The following is a 25,166-nucleotide window of genomic DNA, read 5'->3' on the forward strand; positions in this document are numbered from 1 at the left end:
AATCGTGGAAGGTGTGGGTGGAGAGGAACTTTAGTAGCCTCCAGGGGAAGTTCCTCTGTGCCCGACACCCTGCCAGGAGCTTTCTGTGATCTTCTTTCACTTTCTTAACATGTTGTGAGATCGATATTATGTCCATTTATTACCCCACCATGGTGGTCCCTGAGGGCACTCCAAGTCTTTACATGGCACTGCAAACCCTGAGATAATGAACATAAAGCTTCTGGCACATGGTGCTCTCAACAAGTCCTTTCTATTCCAATGAGATTGCACCAAACAGGTCTAATTCTTCTTTCCCACGAAACAATCCTTCAAATATTTGGACCCAGCTCTCAGGTCTCCCTTGAGTTTACTTTACCCCGGATAAGCATTTCTCACTGGGCTTGCCTTATATCCTCTCCGTGTCCATCTCAAGCTGTGGTCCCCACATCTAAGTTCAATTCTCTGATGCCTGACCAGAACAGAAGAAAGCACACCAACTCCCTGGGATCAATTCTAGTAGCTACTTTTTTGAACCTTAAAACATGCTTGACAGTTATCCCTGCTTCATCTGGTCATGGTAATTTAGCCCACAGCCCCTCCCATCAAGATCTTTCTGCATGTGGACTGGTGTACTGGCCAGTCTTTCAAGCTCATGCTATTTATGTCTAACCTGAGCCATTGATGAAATATGGACAGAGTAAGGGCATGTGGATGACAGGATCATTCCTCCCGCTTTGGAAACAATCATTGTGGAACATCCGCAGAAGTTCAGAAAGGGGGGAACCTTAGAAACTCCGTGCCCGAGTTCATTCCCCTTTTCAAAGCAGTGAGTGCCAGAGCTTGGACCTGAATCTGCGTCTCCTGATTTCCTGCCTGATGTTCTTTCCACCGCCCCACAGCTACTTGAGTGTAACTCCAGGCACCAGAAGAGCCCATTCTTTTAACTACCTATGTATGTACTCATTACTCACTATTGCATTGCAATGTGCGACACTTACTTTCACATTCTTTATCTAAGCGTAATCTTCACAGGAGCCCTGGGACCTAGGTTGTATTATTATCTGCACTTCACAGATGAAGAAATGGAACCCTAGACGGGCTCCCTGACCTGCTCTGGAGCTAGAAAGCCAGAGAACAGGATTTGAACTCAGCGCTTGTCACCCAATAGATCAGTGGTTCTCAATCTTCCTAATGCTGCGACCCTTTAATACAGTTCCTCATGTTGTGACCCAACCATAAAATTAATTTTGTTGCTACTTCATAACTATAATTTTGCTACTGTTATGAATCGTAATGTAAATATCTGATATACAGGATGTATTTAGGCGACCCCTGTGAAAGGGTCGTTCAACCCCCAAAGCGGTTGCGACCCACAGGTTGAGAACCGCTGCAATAGATGCTCTCTGCCTGCTGCTCTGTCTCATATGCTTCCTGATCTTAGAAGAGTGCAGTCACTGTCCTCACCCCAGTGGGCACTGAGCTATGACAGTGTTAGTGCAGGAAATATGGGCTGGCCTCCTGTTATGGGTTGAATTGTCTTCCCCAAAAGATACGTTGGATCCTAACCCCTGGTGACTGTGAATGTGACTTTATTTGGAAATAGGTTCTTTGCAGAAGTAATCAAGTTTAGATGAGGTCATACTGGAGGTAGGGTGGGCCCTTTATCTGTTATAACTGGTGTCTTATAAGAGGGGGAGAGAGTCACACAGGGCTGCATGTGACAACAGAAGTAGAGACCGAAGAGCTACAGCTACAAGCCAAAGAACGCCAAGGACTGCGGGAAGGATCTCCAGGGAAGCTAGGAAGAGGCAAGGACGCTACCCAGAGTCGCAGAGGGAGCATTGCCTCCTGACACCTAGCCTCCAGCTGTGAGAGAACACATTGCCTTTGAATCAAGCCATCCGGTGTGTGGCTCTTTGTTAGGGCAGCCCCAGGACACGCTGTGCATCCAGGGTGGAGACAGTCCAGGTCCTGGTACAGAAGGACCCCTGAGCACTGGGGCGTGAGGCCCATGGAGTGGAACGAGTCTTTGGCACTGCTCCCCCTAAACAGCCTTCTGTAGAACGCTCAGGTCTCTGAGTTGGGGTGCAGGAAGATCACCTCTCCCTCCTGTCTCTCTAGTAGTCACCTTGTCATTTTAAAGACATAAGGCCCCCTTTCTGGATAAAACATTTCCTGACGCCCCGGAAGATGCCTGCCCTTATCCACGCTCCATGGCTCCACGGGCTCTGCCACACCCCCCTGACTGCAATAGCTCCCCAGCTTTTGCAGAAAGAGTGACCCCTTGCCACAGGGCCTGGGCCTGATGCAGCACTAGCTCCCTAGTGCTGGCCTGGGGCCTGACACCTAACAGGGCCTTCACAGATCCCTGCAGGATGGCTTCTCTCCCCTTTCTGTGGGGGTCGGCATTAGCAGTCAAGAGTCAACAGGAGGCATGGAAGTGCAGGGAAGGGTGACGCTGGTGGCATCTCTTGGGTCCCAGCGTCTGCCATTCCCTTAATGGCTATTTCCATCAAGAGATGAAGGTCACCCTCATCTGTACCCTCCTCAGGCGTGTGTCTGTCCTAGCACTGTGCACAGCCCCTCATCACTCTAACACCCCTAGCCGGTAGCAGCTTGGGAAGCTCCTATCTCCAGTATGAAGGTAGGAAGTAACCAAGATTAGACAGTTTACGGGACCTTTTAAAGGTCTACATGAGCTTAGTATGAGTTGGGGATGGAACTGAGTATGTGCTCGGTGCTGTGTGTCCAGTATTCTAAGTGATTTACTTCAGCTAATCCTCAAAACAACCCAGAAGACCCACTGGACAAGGACGGAGGCTGGGGCTCAGAGATGTCAAGAACTCCAAGGAGAGGAAGCTAGTGCGCAATCAGGTTCAAGCCCAGGGCTCGCTGATTCCACATCCAGACCCTGAGGCTCTGACTCCAGGGCAGGCCCCTCACTCCCCAAGAGCAGTTACCTTCGTAAGAGGCCTTGAATCCCAGGGAGCTGCCGCTGCCGTCTGTCTGGAAGAGGAGCCACATTTGATGGTTGGTGCTGACAATGAGATCTGGGACCGACGTACCTGTCAGGCTGTCAGGAGAGAGAGAGATTTAGAGGTGTGCACCCCACCATGGCACCCCACCAGAATGACTGCCGACTGAAGACACCTACAGGAGCATCTCGGGGCCCGGCCCACTAGGGCAAATTGTGACACTGGAGCCCAGGGACTCAGTGCCTCTCCCCCTTGGCCACGGGCAGAGCTTAAATCTCAACCTCCACTTCCTCGCCCAGATCCCTGGGCTTATGAGAGACATCTGTGTCCTTGCTGGCTCGGGGGGCAGGGCTAGCTGGAACGGGATCTACTCAAGGGGTGTCCACACCCTGTAACCTCTGATTTCTCGTGTGAACTGTACTGCAGGAACCCCTTCCCCTGGTGGGAACCCAGCCATTCCTTTCAGTCAATGTGTCCTCCCTTGCCAGGATAAGGCTTAAAGCACAGCCGTGACCCTGGGCCACATATTCTGAAGTTTGAGCACGGGAAGCTTCTCACTCAACTCACATTTTCCAGGCACCTATCCAAGTGTGACACCGTCACGCCCATTATCTCATTTACTGCCCCCATTAGCCCAGTGAGGGAGGGGTGATATCCCCACTGCACAGATGAGAAGACAAAGGCACAACACGGGCAACGGCTTTCCTGAGGTCAGCTTGCTGGAGAGTGGCAGAGCCAGCATCCAGTGCACAGGCTGGGGCTTCTGGAAGAAACCTGGCTTCCATACTGTAGAGACGGGGACTGCAGGCTGTGGAGGGGGCGATTTCGTTAATGGGTCTGCTCTACCCTGGGTCTCAAAGCTGGGGTCGGGGGTGTTGACTTGGCTGCAGAGAGATGCTCAGCACATGAGTGGGGGTGGAGTGGGACAGACCACCTGGGGTTCACCAGCCCAGCCTGTGTGACATCCCTGATCTGGGGGCTCTCACGTGAGTAGATTGAGGCCAGGCCAGGGTTGGCTGTGACTCCGGGGTGGCAGGAAGCAAGAGAGAAGCCAAGGCCGCTGCTTTTCCTGTTTGACCCAATTGGGACAACAAAGGAGCCTGACCATGTTGCATGTGCTTCCCTGAAGGTTTGAGATGCATGTTGGCCTAAAGAGATCCGGGGGTGATGGGTGAGTCCCTGGGCGGCTACAGGAATTGCTGGGAGCTCACTCACATTACATTAGTGCAAAGATCTGGGTATAAGCCCTGGCTCTGCCATTCTTTGTGGGGGGACCTTGGGCAAATGCTGGGCGTCTCTGGGCTTTCCCACTCCATGTTAAAGAAGGAGATTGGGTTGTATGATCCCCAAGAGTCTTTTCAGCTTTGCTGTTCTAATGTTCTCTCCATGGAAAAGCACATGGGGTTGTGGGAGGACCTCTTGGGCACACTGAGCGGATACACCATATAGGTCAGCGATCCAGGACAGGTGAGTGGTGGGGAGGCACCAAGAGGAGGGGAGAGGTGGGTGAGATGGCTATCTGAATTTGCTGGGCCCTGGGGTATCCCGACGACATCTGTCCAGATCTTATTCCTGGTGTGTCTGTGGTTTTGGATGAGATTAACATATAAATGGTAGATGGAGTGAGCAGATTGCCCTCCCCACTGTGGGTGGGCCTCATCCAATCAGCTGAAGGCCTGAACTGAACGAAAAGGCTGACCTTCTCTTAAGAGAAGATTCTTCCTGTCTGAATTCCAGCTGGGACATTGTGGGGGTTTTCTCCCTGCCTTGGACTTGATCCGAAACATTAGCTCTTCCTGGGTCTTGAGCCTGCTGGCTCCACACCACAATTGCATCATCACTCTCCTGGGTTTCCAACTTGCCGACTCACCCTGCAGATATCTTGAGATTTGTCAGCCTCCATAACCATGTGAGCCAATTCCTTACACTAAACCCCTTTCTCTCTATATATATCCTATTGGTTCTCTTTCTCTGGTGAACCCTGATTAATACAGTGGAATAGGCAGGGCTCACATTTCTCCCTTTCTCCTGAGAGAGCCCACGTCCTAGCCATGTCACTGACTCGGTGGGTAACATCATGAGTCCTTTAACTGCCCTGATGGGATCTTCTCCAGGCAGGTATGAGAAAGTGTGGGAAGTTCCCAGAACAGAACAGCTCCTGGACAAGCTAGTTATTACTGAATAGCTATCTTTCATTCATTATTAAAACCAGAGGGTATTAGCTTGGAGCTAGCCTGGCTGGGAGGGGGTATGGCAAGGGATGCTATCCCTCACTGAAATCAAAAGACTAGAACTCAAGTGCTGATTCTGCCACCAACCATCTTTTGCAACCATTGGGCCTCAGTTTCCCCACCTACTAAATGGGGATAATAACACCTTTCTCACAGGGCTGTTGTGGGAATTAAATGAGATAACTAATGTGAAAGTTCCCATCACAGTGCCTGGGCACAAGTAGGTGCTCAGCATAAGTGAAATCACCCCTTCTTTTTGGCAGGGGAGATGGATGAGGTCAGGCCTGTCTGTTTCTTTGAAGCTGGACCACATGCATCAAACAAGAGCATTTTCCTGCTGCATGTCAGGCTACAGGTGGTGGGCAAAGGAGAAGCCAAGACCCAATGTCATGGAATCCCAGAGAGCCCGCTAGCACCCTCTCCCTTGGCTGACCATACGATGCTAACCTTTCTGGACTCAGAGAATGTTTATGTCCATGTGGTCCTAATTCTCTAGAACCATCCACTTCCCAGATAGCTAAGAGCAGGCAGGGAGGTTAGCAAAGCACTTTCATGTCCCTGTCTGAAGTCAGACCACCACGGACGTACTTGGCCTTGAGGAAAAACTGCTGGGTGGCAGGAGAGTCTGTGTCGAAGCAGACAGCCACAAAATGTCTATTTCCCTGCTCCCTAAAACTGCTCGTTCTGTACACTTCCTGTGAATCCCTAGTGAGAATGTGGCCCGGTGCTCTGTTTCCCTTGGCTGGAGGAGAGAGAGGCGGAGGGACTGTTGCTGAAACTAGAAGCACAACAGGGCACCTGTCCTGGTCGCAGTGTGGTCTGGGGGACCAGGCAAGACCCAGCAAGCCCATCCCACCACCCTCAGCCAAGGTACCGTGCTCCCGCCCTCCCGCCTGAATGCCTACTTCACTTACATGTAGAGGACCGTTTTCTGGTCCCCGTCCTGCCCACCATCCCCGACCGTCAGGGTGTCATAGCCCCTCTCCAAGTCAAACTCCTCGAAGGCAAGCTTGATCACCTAGGGAGGGAGCACGGGGTTAGGGAGCAGACAGGGGCAGCCGGGAGAGCCTTGAGAACAGGAAGACATTTCCTCGTTATGTTCTGATGCCCAGAGTCCCCGTGGCACCATCCTACACGACCCTCAATCCACACTGAGCAGTTCCATGCCCGCGTTTTGAGTGTGAACTATTTCCTTCCAGGCCATATAGTCTCTGGGGTCCCCTGATGTTTTCCAAAGATGCTCATGGCACATCTGCCCAATTCTGGGGGCTGCCATGGCAACACCAGGCACATCTGGCCGACTCTGAGATGATTAGAATCATTCTTCATGCTTTAATGCACAGGAACCCCCATGGGCGAGGTGGCAATTTTTCAGGCCACGTGTGGAATCTCAGCTATTTGCCCCCAGGGACCTGCAGACTTCTCTCAGTCTCTCTGCCTGCTTTTCTCCATCCTCTGTTTATTTGTTGAATAAATGAATGGTCCAGGAAGGAGATTTCGACAAGATTCTTCTCTCTTACTTGTTGTAGTCCTGCCTTCCACAAATATTTATGGAGCACTCACCATATGCCAGGCTAGGGGGTGGGGTTTCGACATTGGGGTTTAACACAGTCCCTGCTCTCAGTGAGCAGGGGAGACAGAGAAGCAAGCTGACAACCACAACACGGGGTGATGGACCCCATGCGAGGGCTGGGGGAGGCAGAGGGGTATGTGGCTCACTGTCCTGCGGTGGAGGCAGGAGGGAGGCTCCTCGTGATGGGGGGGAGGATCTGAGAATCCAGAGCGGGTGGAAGACCAGCCAATGGGGGACGCTGAGGGAGGGATGGATAGAGTCAGGTGCACAAGGCCTGTGCTGTGGCAGAGATGGAACATTCCAGAACAAGTACTCAGTGTCAGTCCACGACAAGTCCACAAACTGAGCACACCTGCTGCTGCCTTGCCTGGGAGTGGAGGACAATGTACTTGGCCCTCTAGTGCAAGGAGGTGACTCTGGAAGGGCCAGGACTAGAGGATCTGCTTGGAGCTAGGTCCGAAGGGTCTCAAGACCTCCCCTGCCCTGCAGAGCTGGGGCTCATTCTGAGGGAGGAGTGGTAGAAGTTTTAAACAGTGGGCGGCAGGGACATATAGGTGCTTGAGGAAGCATTAGTCTGGCTGCTCGTGTGGGAACCGATGTGGGAGGAGAGAGGCCAGAGGTGGGGAGGATGCTTGAGGTTTCTGTGGGGGTCCAGGTGAGGGATGGAGGAGGGGATGGGGACGGGACAGACACAGGTCCCAGCAACACTGAGAGCTTGGTGACCGCATGCCTGTGGGGTTGAGGGGGAGGAGGGCTTTATGATGACTTGCAGGTTTCTGGTTTGAGCATCTGGGTGGATGGGTGGTGGTGCCACTCGTGAAGACAGGACCACGGAGGCACCACGGCTACCGTCTAACCTGGGTCTTTCTGTCCCTGGCAACCTGGCTTCAACCTGAGGAAGATCTTCAGTCTCCCAGTGGGGAGGCTGGGGGTGCGGCTTAGCTCTCTATTCTATGAACCAAGGAGAAGAGAAATCCTGTGGATAGATTTTCCTGGTTGTGCAGGTTTCCTCCATCCAAACCAAAGAGCCCAGCACCCACACACTGCCAGGGTGGCGGCAGGGCCTCACCCCAAGGTGCCTTCAGGCGCCTTGGAAGCGAACAGTTGCCTCACACACTCATGAGCCCAGATGCCACTTAAGCGGGGCCCTCACACAGGCATGGGATTCACGGAGAGGAGCATTTCTGTGTAAGAACATCGCTGAGCATGGACAGACAGGACAGACAGGAAGTGAGGGCCACTAACTAGAAGGGCTAGAGCAGGCTTCCCGAAGGAAAGGAACCCCAGGCTGAGTTTGGGAAGTGAACTGAACTCAATACAGGGGTAAGGAAGGGAGAGCAATCGGGCAGAGATCAGGTGACCTGGCAAAGGCGAAGGACGTGGACTTGTCCAGAGACTCCTGGTAGATCTGGAGTTGTTTACTAGAAGGTGGGGGTGACGCAGGAGAAGTAGGCGGAGCTGGCCCAGGAAGGGCTGTCTGTCATGCTAAGGGGTTGGGTTTTGCCCTAAAGACAAGGGAGGGTTGTGGAAGAGTTGCAAGCAAAGGTATGAGGTGAAATTGCTGCTTTAGGAGCAACAGCGTTGGGGGACCTTGGGAAACCAGAGACAGATCTCAGGGCCATGGCAATACCGCAGCAGCGGGGTCCTTAGAAAGGGGATGGACTGTAACTGTCAATAGCGATGGGATGCTGGGGCCCTTCTGGCTTTCCCACTGAGCAGGCAACCTGCCTCCCATACTCCCTGCTGGCTACTGTCATCATCCTGGGATCAGCTGCTCAGGCTAGAATATCCTTTGCATCCTCACTCTCCCAGTCCCGCCTACAGGATGACATAACCATTTCCTTGCCCCACCTCCCTACCCCTCCACACACGGGGAGGAGTCCTGGGCATTTGCTTCCTGCTGCCCTCCCACCGCAGGAGCTCTTGGCCACCCCTATGTTGGGTCCTCTCTCTCCTGGCCCCCAGCAATGTCTCCTCATCCTTGAGCCCTCTGTCCTCCATGTGCTCCCTGAGGCCCCTTCTTCCCACCTCTGTCAGTACTTACCTGCAGCACTGACTCATCTGTGTACCTGGGCCTCCACTACACCACGAACTCCCTGAAGGGCAGGGCAGGATCACGTCTCATTGTCTCTCTACTGCCAGTGTCTGCTGGCATGCCAGGCATATGCCCTCAGCTTAGACGATGTTGAGTGGGAGGACACTTTCAAACCTTTCCTGATTCTCTAGCATGGACTGATCACTAGCTTCTCGGATCCCTCATAGGAGTTATGGTCTAGACCAGGGGTGGGCAAACTTTTTGACTTGAGGGCCACAATGGGTTCTTAAACTGGACCGGAGGGCCGGAACAAAAGCATGGATGGAGTGTTTGTGTGAACTAATATAAATTCAAAGTAAACATCATTACATAAAAGGGTACGGTCTTTTTTTTTTTTAGTTTTATTTATTTCAAACGGGCCGGATCCAGCCCGAGGGCCATAGTTTGCCCACGGCTGTTCTAGAACAAAGGTTGGCAAACTGTTCCCGTGAAGGGCCAGATAGCAAATATTTTCCCCTGTGCAGACCATGGTCTGTTGCAGAGTGAACACAGCCAGACTGAATGGGCGTGGCTGTTTCACTAAAACTTTATTTATAAAAAAACAAGCAACAAACTGGATTTTGCCCATTAGCAGTAGTTTGCTGACTCCTGGTCTAGAAGATTCTTTGAGATACTTAATCACAGTTTTGATCATCTTCTCTTATGAGATTTCTTCACTATAAGAGCTCACCCTACAATGTGCTTCACTCTGCTCTGAGCCTTTCACACACATAAACTCATGTAAAATTTACAAAAGCTGCTACGACGAATACCTCTATTTTACAAATGGGAAAGCTCAGGCACGGAGACCTTAAGCAACTTGTCTAAGATCACACAGCTGAGCGGTAGAACCTGGAACTCGTCAGGCAGCCAGTGGCCAGGCTCTTTGCCGCTCTGCTCTGCTGCCTCAGAGCGCCCCAGCGGGGTCTCGGTCCGTGAGGCAGGGAGCATGGCTTATCCTCTCAAACCTTCCCTAAGCCCTTTATCTGGATCTCAGCAGCTCAGTAAGGACTTGGTGCACATAAAATGCCGCAAGGCCTGCAGCGCCTTCGGCAGGAGGAGGGGCCTGGCCTCCACAGGGACTAGGGGTCCTGGCTGGCTGCTTCTAGCCAGCCCCCCGGGCAGAGGGCACTGGCTCACCATGCCACCTCCGAAAAAGGGAGCACATGATTACTAGGTCTCTCATGGGGAAATGCTGCTTTGACGGCCAGAACCCAGAGCCATAAAACGATTCACATCACTGGTCAGAGCAGCCATGGATGTGAACTGCTCTTTTAGCATCTGACCCTAACACAGGCGCTAATCACACCAAGCAGACAGAAGCGACACACACTAGACTTCGGTTCTGGGACGGGTCCCAGTGCACAATGTACTGATGCTTCCAGTTTCCCCCTTCTCTTTGGCCTTTATTTAAACACAGGATCTTATAATGGCTCATTAACTAACATACCGATCAATAAAGCTCCCAAACACCTTTCTGAGGCAGGATAGTGACAGCACATGAAGTAGGCATGATCACAGAGGTACACTGTATATAGCCTATCCTTCTCTCTGCATTCAAATCTGTGTGCCTCGACATCTCTTAGAGCAGGCGTTGGATAACTATAGTCCTTGGGCCAAATCTGGCCTGTGGCCTGTTTTTGTACTGGCCCCTGAATTAAGAGGATATATTTTATTCTATTATTTATTTTAGTATTTATTTATTTATTTGGGAAAGGAGAGAGAAAGGGAGAGAAACATTGATTGGTTGCCTTCCATATGCGCCAGGATCAGACTGGGTATCATGCCTGCAACCTTATGGTATAGGACAGTGGTCGGCAAACTGTGGCTCGAGAGCCACTTGCAGCTCTTTGGCCCCTTGAGTGCGAGCTGCAGTTTGCCGACCATGGGTATAGGAGATGACACTCCAACCAGATGAGCCACCTGGCTAGGCCGAGAAGTGTTCTCATATTTTTAAAGGATTAAAAAAGTAAATAAAGCACTACAAAAAGAGTGGACCTCAAAGTCTAAAATATCTGTTATCTGGCTTTTGGCAGAAAGGTTTGCTGACCTCTGGCCTAGAGCAATGGTTTTCAAACTGGGTTCCCAGGTACCCCAGGGTCCCATAAAGGTACTTCAGGGGCCACCAGTAAAGGTGGACAGGGCTCTCCTCCAATCAAGCAGTTCTTTTTGAGCTAGCTCATGTTTTGGGAGTCTGTGACAGACACAGATGGTGGTTTAATAAATGTCCCTCCCTCTCTTTATAAGTTCTTAACAGAACCTTGACTTTGAAGTGAGGCCATGCACCTAGCTAACCTCAGAGCTAAGGATGTCTGGCTAAGTGACAAGATTCTAGGCCAGCGGTTCTCAACCTGTGGGTCGCGACCCCTTTGGCAGTCAAACGACCCTTTCACAGGGGTCGCCTAAGACCATCCTGCATATCAGATATTTACATTACGATTCATAACAGTAGCAACAGTACAGTTATGAAGTAGCAATGAAAATAATTTTATGGTTGGGTCACAACATGAGGAACTGTATTTAAAGGGCCAGAGGGTTGGGAACCACTGTTCTAGGCAATGAGATAAGAGCTGAGGAGTCCACAGAGCATTTCCCTGCCTTTCTCCTTGCTTTCCTGGAATATCCATGTGAGGACAGAGAAGGAGCAGCCTTCTGCTTCCCTGTGATCATGAGGACAGGAGTCACATGCAAAAAAGAAAAAAGGCAGAGAGAAAAATAGAAGGTGCTCAGCACACCTGAGGGAACTACTAAATCAGGCCTGGACTCTCCGCTCTGGACCTCTGGTGGTGGGGAAAACAGACTGTTTTGTTTAAGCTTCTGTGGAATTTTCAGGAACTCACAGCCAGTGGCAAGCCAATAGCTATAGGTTCTGAAGAAAGGCTTTCATCACTACAAAAAAGTTTGCCATCTCTTTACCCTCAGGATAAAGTTTAGCACCCTGGGAAGCCTAGCCCCTGCTCCTTTCTGGCTAGAAAGAGCCCCCCTCCACGATGCCTTGCCCAGCCCTACTTCCCCCTTCCTCCTCCCTGCACTTTCTGAGCCCCTGAAGGCTGACCTTGGCCCACCCAGCCTTGGTTTACGAATGCTGCTGTCACTTTGACTATTAGCTCATGAAAGGAAGAGAGCTCCCTTTTATTGGGCACGGCCTACTCAAGCATGTCAAACTCGCGGCCTTGGCCTTGGCCTTGATGGTGATCCTTGTTCCAGTCTTGCTGAGGGCCCAGGGTAGGGCTCAAGAATTGGCTTGGGAGTGAGGAGGGCAGAGGGGAAACTGCTGGGAAGGCTGACCTGAACCCTTGGGAGTTCAAGCAGATGGGCCTCTGGCACCTTTGGGAAAGGTATTATAAAAATAAATTGAGTATAATTGATATATTACATTAGTTTCAGGTGTACAACATAATGATTCAATACTTGTATGTACTGTGAAATGATCATCACAATATGTCTAGTTTCCCCCATCACCATATAAAGCTACAAAATATGCAATATAACCTGGCTGGCATGGCTCAGTGGTTGACCTATGAACCAGGAGGTCACGATTCGATTCCCGGTCAAAACACATGCCTGGGTTGCAAGCTCAATCCCCAGTGGGGGGCATGCAGAAGGCAGCCAATCAATGATTCTCTCTCATCATTGATGTTTCTATCTCTCTCTCCCTCTCCCTTGCTCTCTGAAATCAATAAACATATATTTTAAAAAAAGAAAAAAACAACAAAATATGCAATATAATGTTACTGACTATAGCTACCATGCTGTACAATATATAACCATGACTTACTCACTCTATGACTGGAAGTTTGTACCTCTTGACTCCCTCACTCATTATGCCCACCCCAACCTCCCTCCCCTCTAACAGCCACAAATCTTTGTATTCGTACATTTTGTTTTGTTTTTTCACTTGTTTTGTTCTTTAGATTCTACATATAAGTAAAATCATATGGTATTTGTCTGTCTCTGTATAATTTTCTTTAGCATAATACCCTTAAGGTCCATTCATATTGTTGCAAATGACAAGATTTTATGCTTTTTTATGGCTAAATAGTATTCCATTAATCAAATTACATCTTCTTTATCCATTCATCTACTGATAGACACTTAGTTGCTTCCATATCTTGGGCTATTATGAATAATGCTATAATGAATACCAAGGTGCATATATTTTTTCAAATTAGTGTTTTCATTTTCTTGAAATAAATACCCAGAAGTAGAATTGCTCCATCATATGGCAGTTCTATTTTTAGTCTTTTTGAGGAACCTCCATACTGTTTCCCATCGTGGCTGCACCAACTTACATTTCCACCAACAATGCATGAAGGTTTCCTTTTCTCTATATCCTCTCCAACACTTGTTATTTCTTTTATTTTTGATAATAACCATTCTAACAGGTGTGAGGTGATGTCTTGCTATGGTTTTGATTTGCATTTTCCTGATGATTAGTGATGTTGAGCATCCTTTTATGTGCCTGTTGTCCACCTGTATGTCTTCTCTGGAAAAATGTCTATTCAGATCCTCTGCCCATTTTGGATTGCTCGTGTTTTTTTTGTGATTGAGTTGTATGAGCTCTTTATATATTTTGGATGAGGAAGGCTTCTGAGGAGGTTGGGAAAGAAAGCCCATGGATAGAGATTGAGAACTTTAGGAGGTTCTGGAACTTTGATCACTACCTCCGTTTAATTTTGGTGGCTCTGAAAATAGTAGACCCTTTCACCCATTTGTGACTCATCCACTCATTGATTGATGGATTCATTCATTCATTCATTCATTCATTCATTCAATAGTTAATATGCACTTTCCAAGTGCTGGGCTTTGGAGAGGCAATAGCCGGCAAGATAAACATGGCCACCACCCAGAGAGCTCACATTCTAGAAGAGACTTACAAGTATACGGAAAACACCACATGGTGTGATGAGTACTGAAATTAGGGAAGCGTGGGTATGGGCAAACATGAGGGGCATACAATCCTGGCTAGACGAGGGGCGGGGCTTGTCTTCAAGAACAGAGAAGGGTGTGCAGTTAGTTCTAGGGGAAGAGGAATGCCAAGATATGATGGGAAGTGAAGAAACTGTAAAAAAAAAAAAAAAGGATCAAGTTTAGGACTTGGGGGCGGCCATTAAAAGGTCCCTCAAAGCTACCCTGTCATGCAAACTTGGCTTCTCTGAGAGCCAGACAGCAGCTTGCACAGTCCAGCACAGAGGGCATGAGTAAATGCTGAAGGTGTGAGCGAGTGAGCAAATGGGCCAACAAATGTATTCCTGACATTTGCACTCCTGAGTGATCACTTGCCTAGAGAGTTAATTCTTAATTCTTCAGGCTTATAAAGGAAAGAGTGACAGTGATAATCCTTAAAGAGTGAATAATCAAAACACTATTATCTTTGGCTTTGAAGTTCATGAAATGAGCTTTCCTTTCCCTCTCCTTTCCATGCCCCCTCCTTCTCCCTTCCATGTCCCCTCCCTTTCCAGCCTCACTTCTACTTTTTTTTTTTTTTTTTAGCAAAGCTGGATTAACTTTCCCAGTCAAATCCACTGAAGTTCATATGCACACGGAATTATAAGTCTTGAGTTCACACTGAGAAGCTGCGAAAGAAAGGCAGATGTGTGTCGGTAGGGGGCAGAGACACGGGACTGGGTTTTACTCCTGACCACGGAAATGTGATCACCCATGTCTTCCATGAGGCTGAACTGAAAGGTCATAACAGGAGGTGGCCCTGGGGCCAAACATGGGCGGGAGCTACTAGACACGGACACAGGTCTCCATCAGTTATTAACTTATTCAAACACCCGCTGTGCTCCTCCTCTGCACTGAGCACTGTGGTAACTGCAGAAGAAATACCGTACAAGATTCCAAAATGCTTTCAGGGCATTTCTGAGCTACAGGAGAAAGAGATTCTAAACCCAGTACAATGTGATATATACAAAGTAGGAACAGGAAGGAGCAAGACCTTGAGGAGTTAGGAGGGCTTCTCAGAAGAGGGGGTATTTTAATTGTGTCTCAAAAGGGAATAAGGAATTTGCCTGGAGGAGAAGGGAAGGCACACTGGGACAGGATGTGCCTGGACTGAGATCTTAGCAAGGTTGAAAGCAAGAAGAGAATATTTATTAGACAAAACCCAAAAGAAAGCTGATGTAATAGCTGGGAAAAAACTTTAAAACATTACTACAGATAAAGAGAGTCATTACATAATTATGAGATATATAATTCTCAATTTGCATGATCTCATAACATAGTCTCAATATATATAAAGCAAAATTAAGAGAACTTTAGGAATAATAGACAAAAGCCATCATAGTGGCTTTTGTCTATTATTCCTAGTGTTCTCTCATCATAGAGGGAGGTTTTAGTATGCCGTCTTCTGCAGCTGTCTGATCAAGAAGATAAAATCAATGAAGATATAAAGAATACTAGCATAAGCACAATCAACAGGTTTGATGCAATAAGACACAAAAACTACAAAATACACTTCATTTTTCCAAGTACACACAGAATATGTGTGAAAAAATGACCATTTCTGGTCCAAAAGGCAAGTCTCAACAAATTTCAGATGATTCAAATACAATTTTCTCTGACCACAAGCTTTAGAACCAGTAACAAAAAGACAGCTACAAAAACCCTTTGTTTGAAAATTAGGAACTACTTCTAAATAAGCTGTGGGTTGAAAGATGAAAGAGTAATGGAAATTGGAAAATATTCATAACTAAATTATAATAGATACACTATGCATAAAAACCTGTGGGAATGTAGCCAAAATAGTTCTTAGAGGGAAATTTATAGCATTAAATATTTAAATAAGATAAAAAAATAATAAATTAAGCATTGACATTAAGATGCCAGAAAAGAATAATAAGATAAATCCAAATATAATAGAAAAAAGAAAGTAAAGATGAGCAGAAAATGATGAAATAGAAAATAAATATATCAAAAGAAGTATTAAGAAAATCAAAATTGGTTCTTTCCAAAAATAATAAAATGTAAAACCTCTGGCAATATTGATAAAGAAGATACAAAATAGAAATGAAAAGGGGAATAAAAATATATAATAAAAGATAGTATGTACAACTTTATACCCAATAAATTAGAAAACTTAATAAAATGGCTTCAAGAAAAAACAGATAATATAAATAATCCTTTAGTCATAAAAAGATAAACCTATAGTTTCAAATCTCTCAAAAAGGAACATCAGACCCAGATAATTTTCCTGAAATGTTGCACAGAACTTCCAAAGCTATTTTAATCTTCCACTTTTAGTTCCATAGAACAGAGGAGGGGAAACACTCTCTATTTTATGAAATTAGCAATATTTGACAAAATTATCTGGCAAGGGTAATATAAAAGTCCAATCTCACTAACAAAATAGAAGCAAATTACTAAATAAAATATTAGCAAATCAATTATAGGCATGTATAAAATTGGTAATGCTAAATGACCAAGTTGAGTTTATACCAGGAATGTGAGGTTGGTTTAACATCAGAAAAGTCAACCCATGTAATTCACCATACTAAGAAAATAAAGGAGCAAATCATATTAATAAGTATACAAAGGTACTTGATAAAACTCAACGTCCATTCACAATAAAAGTTTTTAGCAAACTAAGATTAGGAAAAAACAAATAAAAAAAAGCTTCAGCAAATATCATAATGATGAAGAATATTCTATTAACAGCAAACAATGACAAGAGTGCCCACCATCATCACAGTCATTTGACATTATATTTGAGGTTTAAGTCAGAACGTTGGGGCAAGAAAAGAAATGAAGAGAAGGTATAAAGATCAAAGAATAAAAACTAATTGCATTTTAAACATCAGCAAGAAATAGGTAGAAAATAAAAAATTAAAAGATATGATTTATAACAGCAACAACAAATATAACACATTTAGGAGTAAATATGTTAAGAAATGGTACAAGATCTGTAAAAAAAATGGAAAAATTCCAAAAGTTTATTGAAAGCTATTAAAGAAGTCCGAAGTCAATAGAGAGAAATACCATACTCATGGACCATAAGACTCAGAATTAAAAATAAAAGCATTCTTTTCTAATTGATCTATAGTTTGGTATAACTAAAGATTCCAACAGGTTATTCTGTGGGTCTTGGCAAGACACTTGTACAATTTATGAGAGAACAAAGGGCATGTCACCAAAAAGGAGAGAACTAAATGTGAAATAAGTGTGTGAAAAGATGTGTATAGCATTGTAAAACTACACACAACAACATAGATAAATCTTGGACATAATTTTGAGTGAAGTTGATTAAGAATATATACAACATGACTCCCTTTATATGAAGTTCAAATGCTGGCTTACTAGACAATGTATTTTTAAGAATACGCATTTATGTGTAAACTGTAAACAAAGGAAGAGGAATGATAAGCACACAATCAAGGTAGAGTGTGCCTGAGGGATAGGGAATGGGATGGGGCTGGTGAGGGATATACATCACTAAGGTAAACTGGGATTTGGCTATGCAGGTGTCTATTGCATTGATGTTCTTTATATCTTACTTATATTTTGCCTTTTATCTACTTGATATTTAATAAAAACAATTTTAAAGATTTGCCTACAAAGAACCCACCACAACCAAGTTCTGAGTTTGAAACCCTAGTAGACCAACTGTCCCCAGCCAAGCCCTGCCCACAGGACACCACCCACGCTCCTCAGGAGCCTCACCTTAGCAGGGTTGAGTGCTGTGATGATCCACACACAGTGTGCGTTGTTGTCATATTGAATGGGGAAGTTGGGGGACGTGATGATGCCTGAGGGACCTCGAAGGTGGGCATCACACATGCGGGCTGCAGAGAGAAGATGAAAGTTTCGTTTAGACGAGGTCCAGTTCCCATCCCCACCTCTCACCCCCAGCCCAGAAGAGACTGAAGTCTGTACAGTCTCCACCCAGGTATAACCTTCTGCTTTCTGTTTTCTTCCCTCATAGTTCTCAGTGGTTTCAGAGGGAAGTCACAGTTCCTGGAGCACTGGGGTAGGGAGAGGCCCCACATGTCCTGCCTGCCCTGCTGCCCTGTGCGCAGCAATGAGCTTCCATGGTCAAGCCAAGCCAGCCCCCAACCCCAACTCCACTGTGATCAGCAGCTCAACTCTACCAAGAGGGTGTGGCCTGGTACTCCTCATGTCACCTAAATCTGGGTGGGCCCCAGACATCTGTAGGCCTGCTGAGGTGCCCATGCTTTGCTCTGCTGACCTATGCTTCCCCGTTTGCTCTCAGGCCTCCTGAACTAGAATCTCAGGGTGTCCTTGTCAAGGCCACCTCACTAGGTCTCAGAATGTCTGTGCCCAAGGACTCTGCCAACGCCCCCAGCTCAGCCTGGACCAGGCAACCTGAGTGACCTCAGTGCCAATCAAAGCCTCCCCACTTCCCTCTCCGCACATGCCCCAAACAGGCTTTTGACGGGAAGCATAAAGATTCAAGGTGAATTAGAAGAAGTGCTCTACTCAAGTAGATATAAAGTGTTATCAATCACAGCTTAATCTAATTAAGCCCCTTAAAATAGCTTCTGAGCTAATTAGATTAAGTAGTGATTGATAACAGTTAAGGTACTACATTGTACCTAGGTGTTTGCCTTCTTTAAAAACGTGTTCTTTAGTTCTAGCCACTTCATTCTTCAATGTTAGCGCTCAGCTATTTTAATAAAGAGTTCTATGAGCCTGTTCCATTGCTGCCCACATGGCAATTTATCCTAATTGTAGGCAAAGTGCCGAAAGGTAAAGAAATAGTGAGCAGACGCAGCAAGCCTAAGTATATGAAATGAAAGTGGTGTCAAGCCTGGTTTCCTCTGACGGGGCAACACATCCTGGAGCTCCTCTCTGTGTGTGGATGGGGCCAGGATCCACCTTTCCCAGGAACCCTTCCTGGAGGGTCTGGGAAGCGGCTCCCGCAGCTTCTGGACATAATTCATCTCTTCTCATTTCAGACGCTCATTCCTGCACTCACTCATTCCAACGTTTATTGAGTGCCTAACAGGGGCCAGGCAGAGTGTGGGGAGAAAAACCATCTAAGACGCAGCCCTCTCTGCAGGGCCAGCAGCTCGTGGAGGAAGCAGGTACGGAAACAGCATCAGGCGGAGCTGTCGGAGAGTTATCTGCGAGAAGTGACTGGGTGCGAATGGCTCCTTCTCTTCTAGTTCGTCACCGTCAGTGGGGCAGTTCCTGGTGGCATGCCCGCAGCCTGGCACCCAAAGGGTCTTCTCCCTCCTCCTGAGCTCAAAGGTCAGTTTAGTCTAGTTTAAACAAGGGCCTAGAGCAGTGATGGCAAACCTTTTGAGCTCGGCGTGTCAGCATTTTGAAAAACCCTAACTTAACTCTGGTGCCGTGTCACATATTGAAATTTTTTTTCTATATGATATTTGCAACTATAGTAAAACAAAGACTTATATTTTTGATATTTATTTTATATATTTAAATGCCATCTAACAAAGAAAAATCAACCAAAAAAAAAAAAATGAGTTCGCGTGTCACCTCTGACACGCGTGTCATAGGTTCACCATCACTGGCCTAGGAGAATCCTCTCCTCCATTCCCCTTGTGGGCGTCCAGCTGCTTCTGTAAGTCTGTGCTGAGAAACACCTCAATTCACAGGTCGTGCTTGATACAACTGGGCCTGAAGGCAGCTGCCATGGCGAGGAGAGTTTTCTTTTATGCTGACATGCCCTTTGTTCTCTCATAAATTTCACTAGTCCGGACCTCAAGACCCTCACCAATGGCGTCCTCAACACTCTCATTTCTGCCTTTTATTAACTCTACCATCCACCTTCTCTCTTCCTAATCCTGGATGCCAGGTGCTGTTCCTATTGGGTTTTAAATCTACTTGCTTTAAAGAAGTTAGAAAACCTCTCTGATTCTATTCACCTGTAAAATGGGGCTAGTGACATCTCCCGAGGAGGCATGATAGGATGCAGGTACCTGAGATAATGGATGTGAAGGCTCACCCAGGACCTGGGGCATCGTCAATATTCAGCAGAGGGGAGCCGAGACTGTGGGACTTCCGATGCCTGTTCATTCCATTTCACGATGCCCAGGATTTCTCTCAAGGCCTGAGAGCTTTTTCTACCTTTCCTGAAGTTGCTTTATGTAGGACTTTTCCCTGTGACCACACTTGAGATGAACATTACTAAACTAATTTGAATAAGATCATCAAAACCAAAGCCTTGACCCAAGCCTACCTCTTCGAAGAGGAACCTGTGGATCCAGAGCCCTAGCTCTGGGGAACCCTCAACCTCCACCAGCACCATCTTACACCTCCTCTGGAAAGCCAGGTTTCGCTGCCTTAAAAGCCCTCAGCCTCAGACTCAATTTATCCTGCACTTGTTTCCAAAAATTAGATGGTATTTGCAGTCTGTTGAAATATGCTGAAGGTAATTAGAGAGAACAGGTCAAACAGGCATTTACCACTTTAAGAGCTTAGAGGGAATTAATTAAAATATTACATTCTGCAGATATTTAGCATGAAGCACCTTAAAACAGCTTCAGAATGGAGCATCAGTTACTTTTTCCCCTCTGCTGTCTGGGTGAGGTCAGGGGGTCCGTGGACAGACTTCCCCCTGAACAGCCAGCCCCTGGGATCCCATCAACAGATGGCTAGCTCATGGCTGCAACCCACACGGGCTGACAAAATGGTAGATGCTCAGACAAGGTCTGAATTAATGAATACACACATGTTGATGTTTCTCTCTTTGCCTTTTCGCATCATATTTTCTGCTGGATAGCTTTCAGACTTCTCCATAGCCTTCCATGTCTGAGCTCTGCAGCCACTCCCTCTCTTCCTCTGGACATCACTACCGTATACCAGGATGGTATTCCAGGGGCATTAGGAGGAACGATCGGGACTCACAGCCAGTTCTGGCACTGCAACAACGTGGCACCAAAAAGGAAACTGCTTCAGATGCAAATGCCTTTGGCCTTCTATCTTCTCCCCAAAACTGATTCCCATACTATTCCATGCTATCCTCCCTTGCTTCTCCTACTACTGACCTGCCTCCTCCTCCTGTCCACGTTCCCACCACCAAGTCTAAGGCAAACAAACCTGGCATCTGCAACATCTCTCAGTACCTCCTGCTCCAGCTCCTGCCTTAATCGAAGCCCATCTCCCCCTCCCCCGTCCACTGCTTCCTCTGCAGCCCTCTGTAGTGGAGAGCTTTCTCTCACCTCCTGGAGGTCATTGCTCCTTAAACAGTTGCTGAACCCCTGGAGGAACTCCACTCTGACTTTTGTCTAGACCTCATTCCACTAACACCAACATTTTTTCTCCACCCATCAGCTCCCTGTCTCCTCTTCTGTCCTTATCAAACCTAGAGCCCATGGTCCACCGTGATGATTATTTCCTTGCAAATCCATCCAAGTCTCTTGCTCCTTTTTCCTTTCATCAGTTGCCTGAAAGACATCAATTATGGATGAAGCTCTCCACCTACATTCTCTAGATCTGCCCCCATAAGGTTGAGCTTTTTGGAGAAAAATCACATGAGCAGAAAGATTGACATCACTATAAATTCCTAATTAGTCACCTTAAAAAATCCTAGATATTTCCCAGAAACTCTGCCATTTAGCTCTATTGAGCTCATTCTCCTACTCTGTACAAAGAACCTTTCATTCCTTCTAACTGCTCCTCGGACCTCTCACCCTTCCTCTTGTTCCGCTTACTCTCAGTTGATGACCTTGCTTTAGTCTTTATGGATGAAACAGACAACATCTGGCAGGCACATACTCTCTCTCATCCCCCATTCTGCAATCCTGTGTGCTTATGTGCTCATCTTCCCTTCAGTTCCTTTGCCTTTTAGAGGCCAGTCCTCCTACCCAAAGTCATCCATGTCATTGGCCATACCCAGGATTTGCTGCTCTGGGCCCAAGAGAGCCATCTGTGAAATCTTAAACTCCATCATCCCATTCTCTCCCCTGCCGCCTATGCACCCAGCAGAGCAACTTGATCTTGAGGTATTTGCTATCCTAAAATCATAGGCCCCTCCAGCCTTATGGTTCCCTCATTTCCCCTCATCTTTCAATCCCCTGCTGATCATTCTTCTTTCACTAGTCTGGACCTCAAGACCCTCACCAATGGCTCCTTCAACACTCATATACTAGTATGCCTTTGATTAATTCTCCATCCACCTTCTCTATTCCTAATCCTGGGTGCCAGGGTGCTGCCTGGAGCACCGTGGTACCACCACGGATTCATGGTTTGCCACTGTAATTGAAGCTTCTGCTCAAGTCAGTCCTTTTCCTTTTCTTTGCTCAGTTTCCTCGACAATTTCTTACAAGAAAAACTTCAACCATGTGCCACTCAGTTGGAGACACGTAACCCCAACTGACCTCTCTGGAGGATCTAACCAGAGTGACCCTTCTCTCTTGGTGAAACTCGCATTCTTTGGCTTCTATGATGCCTCTCTGGCCCTTCTCAGCTCCCTTCTTGGCCATTAACTCATTGAAAGTTGTCTGGATTTGGGTAGAGAGTACAATGGAGTTCTTTGCACATTTCCTGCAAAATTTCTGCGAGTTTACAATTTTAAATCAAAATTCAAGTTACCAAAAAGTGGGGGAGAAAGATGTTCTCTGTGGTTCTATCCAACAAACGGACTCTGAAGGATGTGCAGGTACAATTTTCAGGAAGTGTAGGATGGAGCCTTTGGAGTCAGGGTTTGAATTCCAGCTCCACCGATTAGCTTTGTGCCCTTGGGCGAGTAGACTGACTACACCAAGCCTGAACTAACATGAAATATGGGTATTGCTACATTCTTCATAAAGAAATTATGAGGAATGCCTGCTACAATGCTTTATACAAGTATAAATAGCTCAATAAATGGGAGCTTTATTGTTAGTGCATATGGGACTCAGGGAACAATGAAGGGAGAAGAGAGGAGGTAGGTGTAGGCTCAAGGTAGGAGTGGGGGAAAGGGAGGTGAGGAGGATGAAAACTCGGAAAGTTGGTGTTTAAGGAGTAGGCCCAGGAAGCTGATCCAGCAAAGGCCACCAGGAAGGAAGATAGTCACCTGCAATTTTCATGGCCTTTAGTTTAGCTGGTTGGTGCCATATTTTCCATGTTTCATTCCCATTGTGTGAGAATGAGGGAGGAGATTCAGAGCAGTTCAGTGACTTGCCCTGGGATATACGGCACGTAAGTTAACAGCAAGGTTGGAACTTGAACTTAGGTCTGAGTCCTGAGTCTGCTGATCTCGCTACCATAAAGGTCTGTATTTTAAACAGATATGTAAATGTGCATGTATGTAATATGTGTACATAAATATATACGTATGTATACAGCAAATAGTGGGTTTCTCCACAAAAGATAAAGAAATGTATTGTTTTCTGTAGATTATCTCAGTAATTGTAAGTATCTCATCTGGGGCTGGTACCGAGTCCTATTCTCTGTCAACCCCAATTTGTGGTCACAAGAAACCAGGTCTCCTGGTTGTCAATTTGGTCCTCTTCATTCTATCAGTGGTTTATAAACAGTGTTCCCCAGAGCCTCAGGGGTTCCTTGGAGGTGGCTTAGGGGCTGCCGAGAGTGGTGAGCTGCGAGCAACTCCCAATCTCCTGTCCCTATTGTAGTGCGAGACCTCCCACCTACATCTGTTTTATTTTCTGTGAAATCTCACTTTAAAATATTAAGCCCCAAATATAAAATAAATCCAGTAAGCCCCCTATTATATATACTGTTCTGCCTCTATCTGGGGCTGAATGGAGTTCGTATAACAGTGCTCAGGTGCCCTCAATCTCCTTTGGAAGATCACAATTTTCCAGGGGTCAAAGTAGATGCTTATTTCTTTGGGTGGGAGGAAAACAAAAGAAAGGCCTGTGAATGCCTGATGTCAGATTCCAAAGTGAGGGCACAGTGCCACAGCATTCATTCATTTTAATCACCGATTCATGCAGGTCGTCTTGAAACATTTGTGGAGAGCCTATTATTTGCCAGGCCTCGTGTTTTAGTGTAATTAACTGTGTGGACAAGGAATATTTAAAATCACATCACAATTGAAATGCATTAGAGAAACAATGCCGCTATGTGTGTGGTGACAGATCTTTTTCAGAATGTGATCTCTGGGTAACCTGCTATTAGTGCAACTATCCTGGAATTCAGAGTTCTGTCCCCTTTTTATTCTTAAAGTGAGGTTTACTTAAACTCAAAACTAGAGATTTGAAAAGAAAAACCTTTAAAACTGCCCAAATAAAAGGACCCTTGAATCTAATATCTATCTCAGCCCTTGGCCTTCAGTGCTGCCCGGGACAGCTGGTCCAAGCTCAAACCCAGGAGCCTTTGCCTTCGCTCTCCCTGCCTCGCGATGATCTAGGGGAGAGAAGCAGGGAAGAAGGTGAACCTGCCCTGAGAACCCCTCTCCACTGCAGTAAGTGCTGGCCACTCTCTATATGGCTTATTTACATTTTGCCATCACTGAGCAGGGGAAGTTCTGGTTTCCCAGTTCACAATGAGGGCCCTGTGGCTAAAACAAAGATGAAGGAACCTGCCCAGGGCCAGCAAGCTAATGGGGGGGGCAGAGTTGTGATCCAGATCAAAGTCTGTGTGCCTCCAAACTGTGCCATTGCAATGTGATCTGGGGAGACAGTGAGGGACAGGCTTTTAAAAGACCCAGCGGCAGCTAGAGGCTGTGGTGGGTGGGGAAGCTAAATCCCAACAGTGTTTAGCAGTTTAAACCAACCCTGTGTGCACAAAAGCCTCGGAGCCACACTGGGATGTTTCTACACAAAAGCTTGCAGTCCACTGCCTCATCTAGTCCTTGCTGTAATGTCACAAAGTAATTTTCTATAATCTGCCTTTAGCAGGAGAAGAAGAGATTCAGAGAGGTAAAGACACTGGCCCAAGGACAACTAAAAAGTGGTGATGGTTGCATTGGAACCCAATTTCCCTGGCTTGGTTTTCCATGATTCTTCCCAGCTGCATAGTGGCAGCGGATAAAATGAGAAGGGCCGTGAAAAAGCTTAGCCCAGTGCTTAGTTAACAGTGTAGCTGAGTTCAGAGTCCACTGGGTCAAAACCACTGGAGGACTTCAGTGGGACACGCAACACGTCTGGAGAAAAAGGTAAGCATATACTCAGCTGGGAACTTCCTTCCAAAACACCAGCCCTTGGGCATATTCATGTAAGCAACTGCCATTACTAACAGAACCACCTTCCTTCCATGAAAAGATCTTGGTGAGAGATCAGATCTCACCACTGCCTAAAGGTATCCTTATTCTGGCTGATCCTCAAAAGGAATTTGAAAACAATAGGTTGGTACAGGGTCCCTGGTACTTCAGATTTGATAATTCTGTGTCTTTCCACACAGCTGGTGTCTGGCTCCTTGGAATTGGAGTGTTCAGCTAATCAATATTCATTCATTCAACCATC

The 25,166-nt window shown here is 46.7% G+C and overlaps 1 protein-coding gene across 1 annotated transcript in view; it reads right to left on the reverse strand.

Moving 5' to 3' along the window:
• The window catches only part of CSMD2 (CUB and Sushi multiple domains 2), a 552,912-nt gene that overhangs the window by 234,144 nt on the left and 293,602 nt on the right, over positions 1-25,166 (reverse strand). Inside the window, exons 10-12 of the mRNA XM_070404687.1 lie at positions 17,494-17,615; positions 6,100-6,203; positions 2,940-3,052 (exon numbers count right to left, since the gene is read on the reverse strand). Of these exons, the coding sequence (XP_070260788.1) occupies positions 2,940-3,052; positions 6,100-6,203; positions 17,494-17,615 (339 nt within the window). The remainder of the gene's footprint in view (positions 1-2,939; positions 3,053-6,099; positions 6,204-17,493; positions 17,616-25,166) is intronic.

This window comes from Myotis yumanensis, unplaced genomic scaffold, assembly GCF_028538775.1.
Source record: "Myotis yumanensis isolate MYYU_CA2020_CCGP unplaced genomic scaffold, mMyoYum1.0.hap1 SCAF_2, whole genome shotgun sequence".
NCBI classification, from domain to species: domain Eukaryota; kingdom Metazoa; phylum Chordata; class Mammalia; order Chiroptera; family Vespertilionidae; genus Myotis; species Myotis yumanensis.